General features: G+C 34.9%; 1 protein-coding gene across 2 annotated transcripts; it reads left to right on the top strand.

Moving 5' to 3' along the window:
• Window positions 1-1,586: 1,586 nt before the first annotated feature.
• On the top strand, window positions 1,587-14,097 carry LOC144979997 (uncharacterized). 2 transcript variants are annotated; one of them, XM_078927429.1, is made up of 5 exons: window positions 1,587-1,677; window positions 6,774-7,318; window positions 8,825-8,923; window positions 11,707-12,012; window positions 13,148-14,097. In XM_078927429.1, the coding sequence occupies exons 2-5, from the start codon at window positions 7,258-7,260 to the stop codon at window positions 13,867-13,869; spliced, it is 1,188 nt and encodes a 395-aa protein (XP_078783555.1). In that variant the 5' UTR covers window positions 1,587-1,677; window positions 6,774-7,257; the 3' UTR covers window positions 13,870-14,097. The 2 variants fall into 2 exon arrangements, with proteins under 2 accessions (XP_078783555.1, XP_078783556.1); XM_078927430.1 differs by lacking the exon at window positions 1,587-1,677 and adding an exon at window positions 4,444-5,527.
• The last annotated feature ends 6,751 nt before the right edge of the window (window positions 14,098-20,848 follow it).

The raw sequence follows: 20,848 nt of genomic DNA, 5'->3' as shown, positions 1-20,848 counted from the left end.
TATTTGAATGGACTGTTGGACATATGAATTATAAAAGCAGACACTACAATTCACACACTGGGTAAAACGCTTCCATATTACCAAGAATAAAACCAAAGGAGGATATTCTGACTGAAACAGCCCTATCAAAAGATTGTGAATTTGGAAGAAATACCATAGACGAATGGAGTGGCAGCCGAGACGTTCCGATCGGATGATAAGGACAGAAATGCAAGTTAAGTGTGAAGGAACTGCTACTCACTGCAAGGCACTACGTTTAATAAATCGATATATTTTTCAACAACCATACATCGAATGATAGTATCGATATTCTAAAGTTGAAATTTTGACTAAAAAATCGTTGGCCAGATTGCAGATCTGACACCAACTGTCTTTTTGGCATGGTAAGTAACAGAAAATGAAGTGAGGAGAAAAGTGTCAGAAAACAATAGAGAATAATAGAAAAACTTCGAGGCTTGAACCCACGACCTTACTGGTACGACAACTCCGCCTGGCCCCTAATGCTATACAGTCGACGCTATCCACCACTCCACGGATGGGAATGCCATACAACAAAGACGGCTTTGTTATACTGCTATTTTGTGTAATGGAATAGAATACTTAAATCATATCACCCATTTACACTCGATGCTGAAATGTTCTAGATGACGCAGAGAGTTTTGTCAAAAAATGGCACGTAGACGTGACTTATCGCTGGTTAAAGAACTGTAGATACTTGCGGATCACAGTTTACAAAATGGGTCAGCAGCTTCTAATGGCGTCACACTACTATGTTATGATCATCTATCCATGTCGCAAATTTCTTGCCGCATTTGTGTACGGTCGCGAATCCGTTCAGGAAAGCTTCGTCACAACGAAACGCTCGACTAGATGCTCTGCGGTCTCGGGCTCTTTGCCACAACGAGTAGGATGTGGGATAGTAGAGTGCGTTAGGCAGATTCTCGACCGAAGTCGATTCGCAGGCAACCCAGTGTCTCCTCTTGCTGGTATAGAAGCTTAGTACAGCTGTAACTTCTTTCCTAGTTTCTAGGAGTCTAAGGAGGTTGCAGAATAGGATGATCGTCATATTACGCCCCCCCCCCCCCTCGCCCCTTGAGGGACCAAATTTGTCAAAGTATCTCGTATGCGCAACCCTATCCGAAGTCAGGGAAGCCACGTGCAGGGGTTGCAGACTGGGTCGATCGTCATATACTATCGTACGCTAATGTTGATTTTGTTCATATATCGTTGTTATAGTGTTGTGTTGATTTGTAATATTTTCCATGACAATGATGAGGCTTAGGTTATCAGACAAGTAAACAGGCACGCATTGCCGCTTCTCAATCACTGTTGAGTTGAAAAAGGAAGAAGAGAAAAATATGACCGTTTCCAGATTTCAAATGGAAATATACCCCCCCTCTCTCTCTCTCTCTCTCTCTCTCTCTCTCTCTCTCTCTCTCTCTCTCTTTGCCTCACTCTCTCCGAACCTCCAAAGTTAGTTAATCTTAGATAAATATATAAATTTTGGTTAGTTTTTTAGAAAGCTTCTGCAGAACAAATGATATATCAATACTATTTAGCAAAATCGATATCAAATAATAAATTTTCAATCATGGCGATGTTTGACTCAAAATTTCTTCATTATTAGCGAAGAGAGAACAAATTTTCACAAACATTTAATTTAATTCGCTCATAACGGTAAGAGTTTGGTATATGAAATGGCGAGCAATGTCATGATTGATTCTTTTTTTCAAAGGGCATACGAGTATTAATTTACGAAGAATAACCCTGACTTTAGACTCCTACAGTTTCCATCTCATTTCCCTAACCTCATATCATAGCTCATCGAGATCAAAATCAAAGAATGATTCATTTGTTGACTGATTGAAATGATTTATGGATGTCATTTCCTCACCTGTCTATCTTCTTAGCTTCATTTTTTAAATTTCTTAAAGTTCTCTTTCCTATTCATAATCAGATTTACAACTTCACATTGATTTAGTTGTACCAAGTTGACTGCGATTGAGTCAGAAGATGGCAGGGTAATTTTAGTCAGTGAATTTTTAATGTGAATCGCTAACCAAATTAACCAAGCCAAGAACATGAATAAGGAATGGCATAATTCCCCCACTAAGTAATGACTAATGATATTGTATATCTCGACCATCGTGATGTTTAGGCTTACGCTGTGATTATTCTCAGACATGTTTGAAATAAAAGAAAATTGATTATTGGCAGGCAGTGTCTGCCAATAACAATGGACGGTTATACTTCTACTACACAGACAATTTTTTGAAACTCCATTCTTTTAAACATTTATCCACATTCCAGAATATGGAAAGTTTCGAAATGCACATAGAAATAATTAAAGTTAATAAAATATCAATAAAACATAAAATTAACTAACAAATCGTTGATGGATAATAGATTACTATAATATATCTATATACAATATTAATATGCGTCGACATTCAAATGGGTGTCATGGCCGAAAGATTAAGTCGTCTGCCTTAGAATACTTATCGGAATCGACGCTGTGTGTTCGAATCCTGGTTCCACCACTTCTTTATTTCTTTCTTTCTTTCCATCTTCTCTCTACAGAGTGTTGGAAATGATAAATGTCCCATTCACACCCACTCCCTCCCCGTCCCCCTTGTTTTTTTGTATTTTTTGTTTTTTTTTAAAATATTTTTCTCTCTCTTTTGGTTCCTTTCTAGCAAATTGCAAATTGTCATATTCGTCCCCACTTTGATCTCAAAAGTATATTCTAAAAAGAATAAATAATTAAAAAGCAGACAAACAAAAATATTAGAGAGCGACCAAATGGTCAGATAGAATAATAAAAAAAAACAATAAAAAATTTTTTTAAAATAAAAACAATTTTTTAAAAATCATGCTCAGAAATGGAAAAACGCCAAACAAAAAAGGAGAAAATAATAGGCTCGCTCCAAAAAACAAAACAAAAAAGAGGGAGCAATCAGATTCGAACCTGTGCAGCTAAAAGGAACAAAATAAAACATGGTCTAACCTGCTGATCTGTCTCTATACACCGATATCGGTGTATCTTTAAAAATTCATATATGAGCTAGATAATTTTCCTCCATCTTTGCTTCCTTGTTTTGATAGTTATTTTCATCTCTGATTCAAATAATATGTTGTTGGATCTAGTTTTGTGGAAGTGTGATAATAAATTGTATTGTTTTGTATGAAGAAGACAGGAAAAAAACAGGTGTGGTCGGTTTTGGGGCGAACAACAGCCTAGGGATTCGTCCGTGAAATAAACAAAATTCCAAGCCATCATCAATATCCCCAAAATTGTGGTCAGAATTATCAAATTATAGAAACAAAAGAAGATCAATAAAGTTAACAGGTAGGTAGGTTGTGAAAATTTTAATGGTTGGTGGACCATGAACCGATTTGATGATTAACAAGTTTCTTGGCTGGTTGAAAAAAGGAGGTGATTTGCCAGTTTGACGTTTCAGTTCAAAGTGTCAAAAACATACATTTCGTTGATCCATTTGCTTTTTTTTATAAAAAGCTGGATTTGGCATTTGAGCACTATTTACTTTGTCTTGTGTTACATATCACTTGATATTAACTGATTTGGCACACAAATAACCACTGGCATTCTTTCAGAATATTTGGTATTTTCCACGCCTAGTTTGGCATTTTGCATAAAATATTTCTGCCAACTTGATAAATGTGTCTGCCAATAACGAAAAGGCCAGGCTTTTGGTTATTGCCAGACAGGGTGTGCAATTAATCAAAAGTCCAGGTTATTATAATTGCCAGAGAGGTGTCTGCCAATAATCAGTTTCTTTATTGGCAGACATGTCTAAGAATATCGACAGCCTTAGGCTTAGCTTAGGTGGTCTGGCATTCTTTTAAAGAGTCCATAGATTGTGTCAAAAGAGCAACCTACAAATTTCAGGCCTTAAACAAATTTATGGATGTTGGAGAAATTGTTCCAAAGACAGATATTTTTATTTTAAAAACTCAAATTTTGCAATGGCTCAAAATTTGTGTATGGAAAATCCTTTAATGAAATTCCATATATATATATATATATATATATATATATATATATATATATATATATATATATATATATATATAATATATATATATATATATATATATATATATATATATATATGCAGGGTTAAAAGAGGGCATCAACATGAAAGTACAATTACATTGTTCAACAGAAGAGTCCGAAATAATCCTGCAGCACCTCCAATTTTGATGACATTTTTGCACATACAGTCAGCACCTTTATAATGACATAGCAGTAAAATGTCAGGACAAGATCTTCTTGATATCGACTTCCAGGAATCATTAGAAAATAGAGAGAAATAATCGGGAAATAGGAAGTCGCAAGGCAATATCACTGAGATATGAGAGATAACAATGATATTGAGGACATTGCTATCTCATACCCATAGGCCTTACATTTGAGAAGTCAGTAAAGGTGGTAGGCTTCTGTTGTCAAGCATCATCTTGTCAACTCCAGTCTGATTAGTGAGATAAATATCTCTTCCATCATCGGTTTGATAAGTAAAATGTCTGTTTGATGATCTCCATTTTGTAAGGCTGCTATTTTTACTCAAAGCTGGGCATCATTGGAGGATTATCACATGTTTAGTAGATCTATTATTGTTTTATTTGCTTTTGTCGGTAAAAGTGTCTCTTTGTCAAATCTGTATCTATACAAAATACTTTTATTTCCTAATGAATGTTATAACTAATAAAAAATAAAAAAGAAATGGAATTGTTGGCAATGTCAGTCTATAAGTATAACACCAATGGACATGTTGTGTTGTGAATATATCCCTGCAATTTAGTGCACATCTTTTTGGGATTTTTTCAGTTGTCTCTTTTCATAAATTTGTCATTATCATGATTTTGAAAACAGTGTGAACAATTTTAGAATGCTGTAATTTTCGTTTTAACTTCATTATTTGCAAGTAGTAGACCTACCTGGATACGTAACATACTAGAAGGAAGCTTGATCTCTACCGCATTGAATGACACGAGAAACATAAAAAATCAATCATCCTAAAGTAATAATTTGAATTTGTGATATTGTCATTTTCATACCAATTTGAGCTTCCTATTTCAAATTGCAAAAATCAACACAAGACTGAATCCTTAACTAGTCCAGTTGAAGGTCAATTTACGGACACTCATATTACATACACATGAATCTATTTTTTTAAAGGCATAAATTATATGATAAATGAGATGTGTCTTATGATTGAAACAAATTTTTGTGATATGTGCAAGTTTTTTGGTTATTTTTTTTTTGGTTTGGTTTGGGTCGAGATCAGGCCATTGACCACTCAAAGTTTAGATTAGTTTCCATTTGTTAACATCTTATAGTTACAATTCACAATCGCAACAACAAAGTCAAAGAGACCAGTATGGATTCTTGGTTCAGTTTTGGGTTTGTTTTTTCTGACCCCTCTCTCCACCCAGCAGCGGCTGATTTGCAAGGATTGTTAGGTATGATAAGGGTGCTTGCAAGAGACAACTGTCATATCCAAAGGTTAGCAGGGATTTTTTTTAAAGGCCATAAAGACTGGGAAAATACTGGTATCATGGATCTTTTATCCTTCAAGGACTTCTTTTACTTTTTAAAAAGCAAATACTTCTTTCTCTGGGAGACCACACAAATTAGTTGTGGAAGCTTTTAAAGACTATCAAAAGGAAGTGGCTTATTCTAAAAGCTTACATTGACATCATATCTTTTTTTTTTTTCTTTTTTTCGTCAAGAAAGCGCACTTAATGTAATAGAAATATCACTTGAGAAACATTGACACCCAAGTGGCATCATTAATACTAAAACTACTATCTAGAGCAGGGCTATGTTGGAAATCCCCACCCCACCCCTTGGGCCTAAGGAGCCTTAGTTGCTCCACAGCCTCGCTATCTCTTCTATCCGTTAAAGTCACATTTCCTTACCAAGTGGCTTTGTGTCCTCGTTCTTGAATGGGACAATTTGGCTTTGCCAGGTTGTGGTTTGGATTATTTTTCTGAGAATAAAAGAATCAGATGCATTTATCTTTTTATGACATCCCTGTTTGACTAGTCCCCTTTGTCTTACCTTTTCTTTGCTGCTTAATAGCTATATCTAAACCGGGTGGTTGGATGGGAGCATCACCCTTGAATCATATACCTATGATGTTCGCATGGGTGTACGATCCGATAGTGATGTCGTTTCTTCTTCTCTTTACTAGCCTATCCTGCTTCTTTGGTTTGTGATTGTATTTTTGACAGGGGATATTTATTTTTCTGTAAATCTTCTGCCTGTTTGTTCTTGGTTATTTATAATTTAGCTTATGATATCTTTAGGTTATGATTTTGATTTACATTTGTACTATTTTTGTTAGATTGCTTGTTTTTTTGTTTCAGCTGTCTCTCATATAACCTCAATTGTGTTGGAAGAGACCTAAAGCAACAAACAAACAAACAAAACAAAACCAGGACAAACTGCAACTCCATGAGCCTCATGACTTTGAAGGACTGCTTTTTTCAAAATTATAAAATACTTTCCACCAGATTTAATAGATCCAGCTAACCCAATCACTGCTGGATGGACTGAGTGTTCAGAAAATTTCATGGCTCAACCCGGATTAACCATGTCCCCTTGCTTGTATGTCAAGTCTTCCTTGTTGAGCTTATCGACTTTGTTAAACCATTTTGCAAATCTCAATATTTACTCCATTGATGATTAAGTTAGTTTATTGAATTGTATCCTTTAATGGAATATTTTTCCTTTTTTCTCTTTACAGATCTGAACCTTTTGCGGTTGGTTTTTGAAAAACAAGTGAAAAGAAATTGTACAAGATGGTCACTTTATTTTCATCAGTTAATGGGAACTAAAACTTAAATTGGCACGAATTTGAGCAAGGACCTGAATGCATTAGTCATAGACATTTTTACAAATAACAAGTCTGTTCTATGATAATATAAAGGTGATATATTCACATTCAGAGATAAATCATTATGTCGTCAATTATTATTAATTGATGCTTTAAAATCTCAATTACATAAAAACAGAACAGATATGACTTAATTCGATTACCAGCATATTATAAACTTTCAGTCTCTCTTTTATTTTTATCATCACCATGTTATGAGATGAGTCATAAAGGAAATCATGGAATAGACTGCCATAAAGAGGAATCCTTTTTTTTTTTAACAAACCTGAGATTGACCCTCTATTTTTCCCCTCTGTGTTAGCCTGAGGGAGGAAGACTGGGAGCAGTCTCAGCAATGCAGAGAAACAAAAACATGAAAGGATTTGATCTACCCCGGAATCATTTAACTACAACGGGTAAGCATATAAGTTTGATATTTATTTGTATTGGTCTTATACACATAGGTTTTGTCTCACTGTCTTTTTAATACATTTATTAAGACATATTTTAAAAAGTAAAATAACAACTCATTAAAGATTTTAATATGGTATGCAATGAATATAATAATATAGACATTAAGACGGTGTAACAAACAATGAGTAATTAATTCTGTTGTTAAGATAAGGAAACAGAGCAGCAATCAATCAAAGTGTTGTCATATCTAGAGAAAAATAAAATTGGATGAGTTGCAGAAAAAAATCTAGATCTATGGTAATAATAGTTTCCTTACCTAAACCCAAAGGGTTGTGTTATACATGACATATATAATATTACGTTTTTTTAAAAATGAATGTGATGGAACTTTAAAAAATATATGTTCAATACTCTTTGCAATGCTTTATTTATTGTCATATAGACCAATTGGTACCAAATTTTAATTTCATACTGTACAAGTCATCTTTTAGACAGGCATCCTTTGTGTACTGGCCTTCTTACAATATCGGATTCTGCTATAGCCAGATTGGCATTCACTTATATAGGGCCTCAGGAGTACTGTGGTGCCAAGGACTCAAAAACGTTTTTTGGGTGATCAGTCTTTTTATGCTAAAATTGTTACATATTTACAAACTGATAACAATTTACAGCTATCCGTCTTCATAAATCCAGTGGTAAAGAATTTGTCCCGATATGTCTTTGAAGATTTATTTCCTGGAAAGAACCAGAATATCAACGGCACTTCTTAAAATTTGTAATGACTTGTTATGTAATGCCGATGCTAACAATATCAATGTATTATGCCTTTTAGATCTTTCAGCTGCTTTTGACACCATTACAATGACTTCCAGTGGAGAAAAAAGTTGCCTATAAGATTTGTACTGTTGTCTACAAATTCTTGAGCACTAACAGTCCCTCTTATATTAAAGACCTTCTAAACATCTATGTCCCCAATAAAAACTTGAGGTCAAGCACTGACCAATCAAATCCTTATCAAACCTAAGACCTTGGATAAAATAGGTGATCAATCTTTTCAATTTTCGGCCCCCCTTTTTTGGAACTTTTTCCCATCACACATGAGATGCTCGGATTCATCGACAACTTTCAAATCTCGCCTAAAGTTTTATCTTTTTACGTCATGAGTTGAAATACTATTTTCATATTTTGTTGTTGTTGAATTGAATTCGTATCACTTTTCCATCAACACTTGTCTTACCGTAATATATCACTGGAAAGCTCTTAGAGCCCGTGACAACAGGGTAAAATGCTATATAAATGCCATTTATTATTATTATTATTATTATTATTATTATTATTATTATTATTATTATTATTATTATTATTATTATTATTATTATTATTATTATTATTATTATCAAAAATTGCCAATTTTTCTGAAATGTTCTTTTTTTTCTTTTCTTTTTTAAATTATGGAATGGACTCATTGTTCGTTTTTTTTGGGTTTTTTTTCTTCTTTCACATTACAGTTCGTCCCCACCCATTACCAAGACCATCGGATGAAATTGAACTAGACGATCAGGCACCATTGGCTCTCATCATCTGCATTGCTCTGCCTCTCTTCATTGGTACGTTGGTATTGTTGTCTTTACCGTTTTGTCTTGAATTCGGAAAATGATATTTAACAATCACACGTTTTGTTGACAGTTTTCCTTTTCTTTTTTTATGCCTTTCATTACCTTTAAATTTAGTTTTGATATGAAACATATAGATATGTGATTTAGTTTCAACTTACCATTTGTGACAATTCAATCGAAATATTAAATTCTTTTACATTTTTTCTTTTACACTGTTCCGTTAAAATGAAATCACTGTTGCTAATTCCACACCCTTTCTTTCCCTGGTCTTTTTTCATTTATCTCAACCGGCTCATTTTATTTTTTTTTTAAACATTGAAAATACATTGCTTACCAAAACAAACAAAAACAAAAAAAAAGTCGAATGCCACAAAACATCATGTCACCTTTCTGGTGATACTACTACTGTCCAAAGATAGAATGTTGAAACTAACCCAAAACTAGACAAACTAGTAAAGTACAATGGTTGCTTTTTGAGATTTAGCAATAGAGTGTTTGTGCATTTGGTTTGCAAATTCATGAAGTAATTTTTTTTGGCTTGGTACCTCAGTTTTTTGGGGGGTGTTATGAGTTTTTTGGTTCGTTTTTTTTTTTTTTTTTTTTGTGGGTTTTTTTTTTGGGGGGGGGGGGGGGGGGGGTGTTTTGCTTTTTCTTAATCTTTTATTCTAATACTGTAGAGAACTATGAACACAAACCATGTGCCAGAGACTCCTAATTTGTGTGATGCGTCATAATCAGACTGGCCTTCTACTACGAAAAAATTTGCAGAATTACTAAATTTTGGCTCCAATGTCAGAACTTCATGGGCATTTATTAAAAGATGAAAGGTGATACCAGACTACATAATTTTCAGGATTTTGAAGTGTTATTTAATCCTCGTGTGATTAAATTGTTCGTTTTTAAAAGAGAATTATAGCGACTATAATTTTTATCTCCTAAAAACTACGAATTAGAAAAAGTTTAAGTAGGCAGGTCTGGTTACACAATACCTTCCATCTAGTCACCACCACCCTCCCATCCCCACCCCCCTCCCTGTTTAAGGTAAACCCATTGTGTGCTTAACTGTGATGAAATGTCACAATAGAATGAGTAATGACATAAATCACAATGGATGGAGAAAAGTACTGTAAGTTTATTTAAATTCTATTTATGCAATGGTTTTGACCATGCTATCCCAATTGCTGCTATCAACCATGATTGGCACAAGACAATTCCATGTTATGCCTGGGGGAGACAAAAGCAAAACAAGAAAGATAAAAAATGGAGTCCCACAAGGCTCAGTATTAGCACCAACACTTTTCAACGTATATATCAGCGACATGCCAAGCAGCCAATCACTAAAACTTGGCTATGCGGATGACTGGGCGTTGGCCTACCAATCAAACAACTGGAAAGATATTGAAAAAGCTCTCAGTGAAGACACGACACAACTAAAAATCTTTTTTGACAAATGGTATCTCAGAATGAATACCTCCAAATCAGTATGTACCACATTTCATCTCAACAACAGAGAGGCCAAAAAAGAAATCAACATCATAGCTGGAAATGCCAGGCTGCCCTCAGACCACAACCCAAAATACCTAGGTGTCACATTGGACAGACAATTAAACTACCGCAAACATCTTGAAGGAAACGCAAACAAGATCTCAAAAAGAAACTGTATCCTGAGGAAACTGGCAAGTACTAATTGGGGAGCCTCACAACAAGTACTTAGAACATCTGCTTTGGCACTTTGCTATAGCATGGGAGAATACTGCGCTCCAGTCTGGATGAGGAGCCCACATGCCAAACTGATTGATGTCAAGCTAAGAGAATCAATGAGGATCATAACAGGATGTCTCAAATCAACCCCAACCCAATGGCTCCCAACACTAAGTGGCATAGCACCGCCTGATATCAGAAGACAAGAATTAAATCAAAGAATGCATGCCAAAATTGAGGGGGTCACTAACAGGGTCCCATTGAGGGAGGTCCTAGAAGAAGCCCCAACAACGTCAAGACTGAAATCAAGGAAACCTTTTAAAACTTCAAGACAACATTTCAACGTGAAAGAGGAATGGATGTCGATGTGGAACCAAGACAGCCCCAGGGGAGGCGACATCATACCCAACCCAACAGAAAGAACACCTGACTTTCTCTACAATAGCCGAAAATGCTGGGTCACCTCCAACCGCATTTTGACAGGACATGGCAGAACCGCAGCTAACATGCATAGATGGAATCTGAGAGAATCAGATGCATGCCGTCATTGCCAAGGAGGCCCTGAGACAATAGACCACATCGTCATCTACTGCCCAGTGACAAGCCTATCAGGAGGCTACGCGACAGCCTATAAGGCAGGAAAAGAATTTGAAGAATGGATTAAAAGATTCAAAATAGAAGTGTAGCCATTCGATACTACTATTGTGACCCAACACCTCAAAACAGTATTATGTCGGGGTGAACCAGGTGCCAAAAAGTGGAAGTAAAAATGACAAGAATAAATGTCAGATTTTAGTTTATAGTACTTTAAGAATCTATGTCTCTTGTCTCAATAACACTGTATAAAATTTTATATATTTTTGACTATAAAGTCAACATTTGTCGTTTATGGCATAATAAGGTGGGCCACAATGGATGAAAGCATTTCCAGGAAATTAAATCAGATTTAAAGATATATAAAAATGAATTGCAGTGAATCCATGTCTAAACACTAACATACTCTTGGGGTCCAGCTTCTGGAACAAGCTCAATTATGAAATCCTACATTATTATTTCTCATTCTTGTCCTCCAGGTTTTGTCATTCTAGTCCTCATTTTCTGCTTCTGTCGTCGGAAACCATCGGCATCTTCATCATCGGGTCCCATTACACAAAATACGGCTGCTTATCATAGAGCACCAGATAATGATGGCACTGCTGGGTTAGGTGGTGGTATGGGAGGGGGTGGGGGTTCCTATCCTATGACAGCTGTCCCTCCACCCAATTCCTACAATCCCACTTCAGTTGGGTACCATCATCCCCCTCCTGGGGGCCCACAACAACATATGATACCCTCAGCACCTCCCAATTCATCTCAGGGTTACAGAATAACACACCCAGGTAAATGTCTTTGTTTTGAAGTACTCATATCTTATATATGCAACTGTGCAGCTATGTGGTCTTGTGGTATGACACTCGCTTTCGGATCAGAAGGTCATGGGTTTGAGCCTCGCTCTGTGCATAGTTGAGTCCTTGGAACATTCTCTCACCGTACTCAGGTATAAAATGAGCATCTGACTGTTAACAGCGTTGTCTCTGTCAGAAAAAAAATGTAATTTCGGCTAATAGGCATCATGTCCCGTCCTAAATGTTAAATGTTGCTGTTGACCCCTTATAAAGCACTTTGAGCACGTTTAGTGGATATTGCGCTATATAAAAAGCCCAATTTAAAGCTCAATTTTAACTGATAGGTCAGAGCAGACCTGCCAAATCATTGAAATTGACTAATTTTCTTACATTTTAAATAATAATGGTGATCATGAAGTTAAGATAATCCTATGAAGTCTTTAAACAACACACAGATCCTCATTCATAAAAGGCTTCAGGAGCTTTATTTAGTCTTTGATCAAAGACACAGGAAGTGTGTTCAATAAGGAAGTATCCGGACTGTTCTTTTTACAATTTCTCATTGTGCGGCTATGTGGTCTTGTGGTATGACACTCGCTTTCGAATCGGAAGGTCTTGGGTTCAAACCATGCTCAGCGCATAGTTGAGTCCTCTTTACTCACATTCTCTCGCTGTACTCTGGTGTAAAATGAGTACCTGGCCATTAACATCATTGTCCCTGTCCGAAAAAATTGTAATATCGCCAAACAGGCATCATGTTACGTCCTTCATGTTAAGTGCTGTTGGCCAGGGACCTCTTGTAAAGTGCTTTGAGCTTGTTTAGTGGATATTACTCAAGTTACAATTTCTCATTGACCAGATCTGCCAACCCTCCCAATTTGGTCAGGAAATTCCTGATCTTGTTGCCCTATTCCCTACCTCCCGATTACAATAGGTATCCCAAACTGCTGCTGTTCAGCAGGTGAATTTTTCTACACAAATCATCAAAAATGAGGTCTCTTTGAACAGTCCCTTTTTCTCTCGAATTTAAGTTATTGGTCAGAAACTTATACCATTAAAATAAGCAGCCTTTGAAGATTATAATATCACAAATTCGTTCATCTATCATTCACATCTTTGGTATCCACAGGTATGGCCCCTAGTCCTATCCCAGGATACCCTAACCAGCAGGTACCCATACCTCCTCCACCCCCTCACTTTGGAGGGGTCCCTTCTACTTATCCCGCCCCTCCCCCTCCTCCACCACCTTCCACACATCAATACCCAGTCTTCCTTCCCCCTCCCTCCCACCCCCATCCACACACCCACTCCCTCTCCCATTCTAGCCAGGCATCATCTGTTGCCTCGGCCACTACAGCCGATCCATTAGTCCCATCTTCACCACCTCAACAGCTTCATCATCCTCACTATTTACAGCAACATCAGCAATATATTCAGCAACAACAGTTTTATCATCATCAGCAGCAGCAGCAACAACAACTGCAACACCAGCATCCGCATCATCACCAGATTCAGATGCAAAATATCACCGGATCTGGTCGTGATTCTCCATCTTTACGAAATGCCAACATTGGAAGTGGTGGCCAATTTACTCTGCAGCAACCTACTTCCTCTTCATCCTCATCATTTCCTTTAGTTCAATCTGGTGATATTACAATGGCACCGTCTCAACTACAACAACAGTCTACTAATCCAGAGATGTACACATCTATCACATCCTCTGAATCAACTAATAAAATCGCCTCAACGTCTCAACCATCTTCACCTACAGGGGCAAAAAGTCCAACCTTTCTAAGAAAATCACAGGATTCACAACAGGATTTAGGGTATTCAGATGAAGAAGAGGAATAATGATTGTGTAGGCTTATATTCAAGAGATTGACAAATAATTCTGTTGAGTTATTCATCAATTGGTCTCAGATTTGAGTGTGATATTTAACATTAAATAAGGATTAAGCAACATTGAATGTAGCAGCTCTAGTACGGAACAAAATGCATGTGTAACATTTTTTGGGCTTCTTTGGCCAATTCAAAATAGAAATTTGTAAAAAAAAAAAAAAAAAAGGAAAAGAAAATACTGGCTGTTGTACGACTATTTATACACTTTTGGTTCCCTCATTCCAAATATTATTGTTTCATAAATGTTTTTGATGTCAGCTAGAGAAGGGTTTGAGCCATTTTGCTAAGAGGGTGCAGTTTCTTTTGAATTTCCTAGAGTGATGTCATTTGATCATTTGAAATACCTAAAAGTATTGCAAACACAGTAAAACTTGAAAAACCTGAATTCTTTTCGTGGATTTTGTTCTCTATGTAACTGCCGTGTTCAATTTTGTGAAAGTCTTTCATGGTCAAAAACTACTGGCAGTATATTATCTACTTTAACATAATATTTAACTTTCCAATGTCAATGAGATTTTTTAAAGTAATGAAGCATCTTTATCCTTTTGTTTTATGGCTGTCTCTAAAATCATGTTATGGTTGACTTCTTAAATTATTTCAGATATTTGTTTTTGTATATTCCTTACTATTCGCTTCCCTTCAACTTCTTCATCTCAATGGTTCCTTAAAAGATTCTAATTGGTTGGTAGTTTTACAATAGTGGAATTGCCCTTCTCAAACTATATCACCGGTTTGTATTTTATTATTGTTTTTCCATTGCTTTCCATAGCCTGATGGTTGATGCCCCAATATGAAATTCAGATGAAATCTTGTATATATTTGCTCCTTTATTCTCTCTCTACTCATCATTGAGCTAGTTTATCTATCTCGTAATTGTTGTAATTTATTTCGAATTAAAATTAAATGTAGTCTAATTGCTTCACATGCCATGGTATTTACAAATGCATTAGATTTAATTTGATAACTTTCATCCTTTTTTTAATTTCACGTTAGTATTGGATGTAATAAAGTATGGTAGAGCTGTAGCCTAAATTTTTAAGAATTTGAGGCCTCAACATCGTTGGATTATAATGCAGACATGCCATTCACTGAGATATTTAATCGGGATAGGCAGGTTTTTCTGAAGCTCAAATCAGCCAAATTTGGATTTTCTCAGATATTTAACCATTTTTGTTGAAAATGGTTGAAACGGTTATCTGAGCACGAAATTGATGTTTCCAACTGAATGACACTGTGATGACATGCTTTTTTATCTTCATACAGTTTTTTTTCTTTGGCACTGAATTTTTTCCCAAAAATGTACAGATTGTGGCAGGTCTAATAATGTGAAGAAAGGGGATGGAAGTAACACATTGCATGTGATAATGAAACATAGATATGCCTATTTTTTAACATTGGAAGCTGGCAAAACCAGAGCTTGTCTTGTTGAACCTAACAGGTTTGTCCCTGACTAATGTTGTTTATAAGATATGAGCATTGTCAAGATATGATGAATGTTTTGTTATGGCACTATTAAATTAAGTAAGCAGAGGAAAAAATTGTTTGCATTTATAAATAGAGAGATTTTGTACAGCCCTGAAATGTGAGAAAGAAAAGGTCTATATCACATTTGAGGTAGTTGATTTTGATTTGCAGTGCATCTTGGAAATATTTTTTTCCTTTCCAAATGCTTATAAAAACCACACACATCCAATTTTTATTTCATTATATAATATATTTGTAATTATTCCTCAATTTCTATAATTGGCTTTGTCTACGCAACTATGGTTTTTAAATATCCTTCAAAACGATGATTTTATTATTAGTGTCACCATCTTGGCAACATGAGATATCACACGCTACATGCTATAGTCACCGTTAAGTGAGCTCGTGACATAGACATACAATTAAAGCAACATTTTAATAAATAGAACTTATTATTATCCCATTTTCTTCCTTTTTACTGGCGCTGATATAACCTAAATGTGTTGCAAGCGCCGTAAAACCCTTAAAAACAAAAACAAAAACATGTATTATATAGATGATGTGAAATTATACAAGGAAGGGATAGATTATCTTGGGAGGGCATGTTACCACTCTGTTCCTGCGACACAGTCAGTAAAATCAAAAACAACAGTTTCTATAATTTCATCTCCTGTGCACAGGCACTCCTTGTAGCAACATGAGACTTTATAGATGTGTAATGAGGGCGAAACATCATAATACATGGTTTTAATTAAAATTTTTTTTAAACAATTTTTTAGTTTCGACTCAAGAATGAAATTATACCTGTTTATTTAGAACTAAGAATGCACTGTTTCCCATAAAGATATATCATTATCAAACATATATACTATATATTTGTTTACATGTATACATCCCAGTAAATTTCAAATTTCATTTTGTACACGAGCAACAAGGTTTTACTAAAATATTCAGAAATTTGTTTATGGTGATATTATCCAAAAGTATTTTCATTCGACCAACCAGCTGCTCTCATTATATCTGCGACTGGTAATCCAGATTTATAGGCTGCAGTTGTACTAGCAGCCCTGCTACTGTGAGCAGTGTAGACAGACAAATCAATTCCTGATATTTCTAGCATATTTCTAATCCAGTCTTTGCTGAAGGATTTTTGAGGTTTATGAAAACTTATGAGCAATTGTCCCTTATTGTTATTTTCTCTCCATTCTTGTGTTCTGTTTAGATACTCCTTTAATGCATTGATGACACATAGATTCTCATTGCTAAGGAAACCTTTTAATTTAATAGGTTTAAGGTGAGCTCCTTTTCATGAATGTTTGATGATTTGGTCAATGGTAAAGTTGCAATTATCGTTCATGTTTTCTAGTTTTAATTTATGCAAAGTTTGACATCTCTGTTCAGTCAATAGTGCAAGAAACATGGTAAGTTTACATGAGATCTCTTTTCATGAAATGTAATCATGTCGTTGGGTGTCCTTTTGTTTCAGTACATTAAGGACTAGTAAAGAATGCTGTTTGACTAGTTTTGAATATCTATGAAAAGGTGGTCTTTTCTCAAAGTCTTCATTAGTCTTTTCACCTCTGGAAGGCTACCAATAATGTGCTTTGATTGTTAAGAATAGCTGAATGATGAAGCAGAGCGAGCCATGCTTAAAGAAGAGTGAAGCTCCTATAAAGGTGGGGAAATTTGTTTCACATTGTTTTTAGTTGTGAACCTTTGCCACTGAAGAATATATTGTTTTTAAAGTTTTTATGTCTCTGATCTCCAAGATGACACCAGGAGGTGTGTTGGCCAAAAGGGAAGCACCGTTTAACACCTAAAAACAAACAAGCCTGGTGGGCTAGTCAACTGCCTTTACAATACTGACCCCATGGGTTTGTTTCGTAGTAGAGTCTATTTTGTTTTTGTTTGGTCATCAATTATCGATTTCTGCAATGCGGGTGGTTGGATGGGAGCATCACCCTTGAATCATATACCTATGATGTTCGCATGGGTGTACGATCCGATAGTGATGTCGTTTCTTCTTCTCTTTACTAGCCTATCCTGCTTCTTTGGTTTGTGATTGTATTTTTGACAGGGGATATTTTTGTTTCTGTAAATCTTCTGCCTGTTTGTTCTTGGTTATTTATAATTTAGCTTATGATTTTGATTTACATTTGTACTATTTTTGTTAGATTGCTTGTTTTTTTTTTTTTTGTTTCAGCGGTCTCTCATATAACCTCAATTGTGTTGGAAGAGACCTAAAGCAACAAACAAAAATTTCTGCAATCCGTAACAGTAGTAGTAAGAGTAATACTCTTATTTGCTATGTGTAGCCTAATATACTAACATTTGATATAACACTGGTGTATTATATCATGAATTCCAGATCTAAAATTTTCACCAACATTGTTTAGATGTAAAAACCAAATATCAAAACCTCGCTCGTGTGGTGAGAGTGAAGCAGCAAACGTGACTATAACGTACAGCTTGTAATAATATCTCATGTTATAAGGAACACCTACAACACAGGATTTGAAATTTGAAACTGTCAATCCTATTGAAATTATAAGACTACATCACAAAAATTTTGTAAATTCAATAAATTCATCCAATTTAAATGTTGTTATCTAGTCTTATCTTTATATTTCTTGCTTGCAATTATTATTGTTTTGTTATTATGTATATAAATATAACTATATAAGTATAGGTGTGAGAAAAACAGTGGAAGCGTTTAGAAGCCTGTATCCTATAAACGATGCAAATTTGAGATACCACAATCAAACCTATTTATTGGAATTTTATGCTCAAATTTTCAAGGTAATATGTTGAAAATTTGAGGATTCAGGGTGTCATTCTCCAATTTTGATGTAATCTGTCGATGACACATTTTGCTTTATTTTCTAATGTTTTGAATAGTGATTAGATCCTATGCATTATTAATTGGCCCTTTTAATTTTGCTTCTGTGTAATCTGTTGTACGACTCTGATAAACTATGTTGGACAACATTAATCAAATGCTGTGGTCCATTGGCTTCCAGTCAGGACTCATTGGAGGCCATTCATCTATAGAATTAAATATAATGTCATTTTCTCTTAAAAGTTAGATTGTGTAGTGTTACTAGTGTTTGAAGTTGCACTGTTGAAAAACAATTTTTTTTTATGAATCTATTCTTTCATGGTAAAATCTATTCAGTGGAATGTCTGATTTAGTTACACTGTTGACATTATGTAGGTTTCTAGTGAAAATTAAAATGCAAGACCCAAGTTTGGAACCTTTTGATATTGCAATATTTTAACGACTTTGGTAGGTGTAGCCGGCACAGTTTCTTTACCAATAGAGGATTTTTAATTAATCTTGGCAAGTATTAATTTACGGTTTTGTTCTTGTTGCTTGTAAAATTTCACCTGTTTCTGATTTCTACATTGTATTGAAACAGTCATACTTTTTTCCATTTCTTTTTTTGTCACAACCCATATATGACTTTTTATTTTTATATATATATATATATATATATATATATATATATATATATATATATATATATATATATATATATATATATATATATATATATATATATATATATATATATATATATATATATATATATATATATATAAGTAGTAATCGTAACCATGCTAGAAATGATCAGTTTCCAGTTTAAGATTAAGCTGGGAGTGATATGGTAGAACTCGACTCCCTGTGGATTTTTTTCGAAGGCTTCAGAATTCAAAAGGCTTTCCGACACACTAATATATCACAAACAGAAAACCCTATAAGATAATTTGTGTTGAAAATGTCACATTAATTAAGTATTTTACGTGTAAATGATTAATACTTAAATGGTTTAAATTTCATAATGAATGCTTGAAAACGGGTAGTCAAATAAAAACGTGTATTATTTAATGAGCTTATTTAAATAATGGTTTATGATAACTATTCCACCAGTTTTACACTAAATATTCCCTTGTTGTTTGTACACAAAAAATAGAAGACTTACTTAGCGGGTGGTTGGATGGGAGCATCACCCTTGAATCATATACCTATGATGTTCGCATGGGTGTACGATCCGATAGTGATGTCGTTTCTTCTTCTCTTTACTAGCCTATCCTGCTTCTTTGGTTTGTGATTGTATTTTTGACAGGGGATATTTTTTTTCCTGTAAATCCTCTGCCTGTTTGTTCTTGGTTATTTATAATTTAGCTTATGATATCTTTAGGTTATGATTTTGATTGACATTTGTACTATTTTTGTTAGATTGCTTGTTTTTTTGTTTCAGCGGTCTCTCATATAACCTCAATTGTGTTGGAAGAGACCTAAAGCAACAAACAAACAAAAAATAGAAGACTTAATTGTCATTGTCTTTACTTGTGTTTTTACAGATTTTAAAAAGCTTTAATGACTTGTTTGTTTAGGTTTGGATGTGCGCATGTGTAAGTGTGGGTGCGAGTTGTTTTGTGGGGTTGTTTTTGCTTTTCTTTGTAGACATATGTAATGATGATATGATGTTGAAATGACAGTGATTGAAATAACATCAATGATATGTCAATTTATTAAGATTTACTTTATACTTTTTTTTTTTTTTGTTAAACCCATCTCATTTTAGCAATTAATAGTGATCATGATAATGGTAACAGTGTAATATGGCAGTAATAATAATGGAAAGACTTTGGGGCCGGGAACATTAGCTTCCGTGGGGTCGTGGCTTCTTCATCTGTCCACTCCCTCGCTGTTTCCTTTATCCTACTAAATATCATACCTGACCAATTGTCTCAAATTTAGAAGTATTATGTCAGGGTAAAACAAATGCCAAAAACTGGTCTTATAGAAGGAATGAAATTGATGCCACTCAGCTCTTTGTTATTGTTTTTAGACAGTCACTTTGGTGATTAGGCCTCACTAAATTATATCAATTGAACTATGAATGTTCCAAGGTTACATATAGTTTTGTGTGTTGGTTCGTTATACCCAGCTGGTGGATGTTGTATTTTACCTAAACACATAGCATCAATAGAAATGATCATGAATGTGAGATTTTAGTTTTTGTCACTTTAAGATTATAATATGTATACCTATTGTCTTCAATAAAAAATAAAACAATCCACCTTTCGTAAATTGGATTATAAAATCCAATTTTAGCCTCTAAATCATCCTAACATAAAACCACTTTGAGGTGATTGGTCACTATTAGGCTCCTTGGCTTACTTATTTATTTTTTTCTTTTTTTTGGAATTCTTCCAAATTTAACTAAATTCTAGATGTCCTTTTTAGCTTTATAGTGATGTTGAAAAGACCATAATGTGATGTTTCGGTGGGGTCTTTGACCTCCCACAATGGATGCCATCGACTGCGTAGCGTCCCTCTCAGGGCCAGGCAGAGTTGTCGTATCAGTAAGATGATGGGTTCGAGCCCCCATCTCCGCGAACAATTTTTTAGAAATTATCTATCGTCTTCTGGCACTTTTCTACTCACTTTATTTCATAT

Source organism: Berghia stephanieae, chromosome 9 (genome assembly GCF_034508935.2).
Source record: "Berghia stephanieae isolate SIO BIC M18660-M18661 chromosome 9, UCSD_Bste_1.3, whole genome shotgun sequence".
NCBI lineage: Eukaryota > Metazoa > Mollusca > Gastropoda > Nudibranchia > Aeolidiidae > Berghia > Berghia stephanieae.
Note: the sequence above shows the minus strand (reverse complement) of the source record. Positions and strands in the feature narration are given on the sequence as shown.

Bases quoted from the DNA above. Each gene is read 5' to 3' on its own strand.
- LOC144979997 (XM_078927429.1), top strand. From the start codon at position 7,258: ATGCAGAGAAACAAAAACATGAAAGGATTTGATCTACCCCGGAATCAT. The intron at 7,319-8,824 runs GTAAGCATATAA...TTCACATTACAG, and splicing joins GAATCATTTAACTACAACGG to TTCGTCCCCACCCATTACCA. The intron at 12,013-13,147 runs GTAAATGTCTTT...TGGTATCCACAG, and splicing joins TTACAGAATAACACACCCAG to GTATGGCCCCTAGTCCTATC.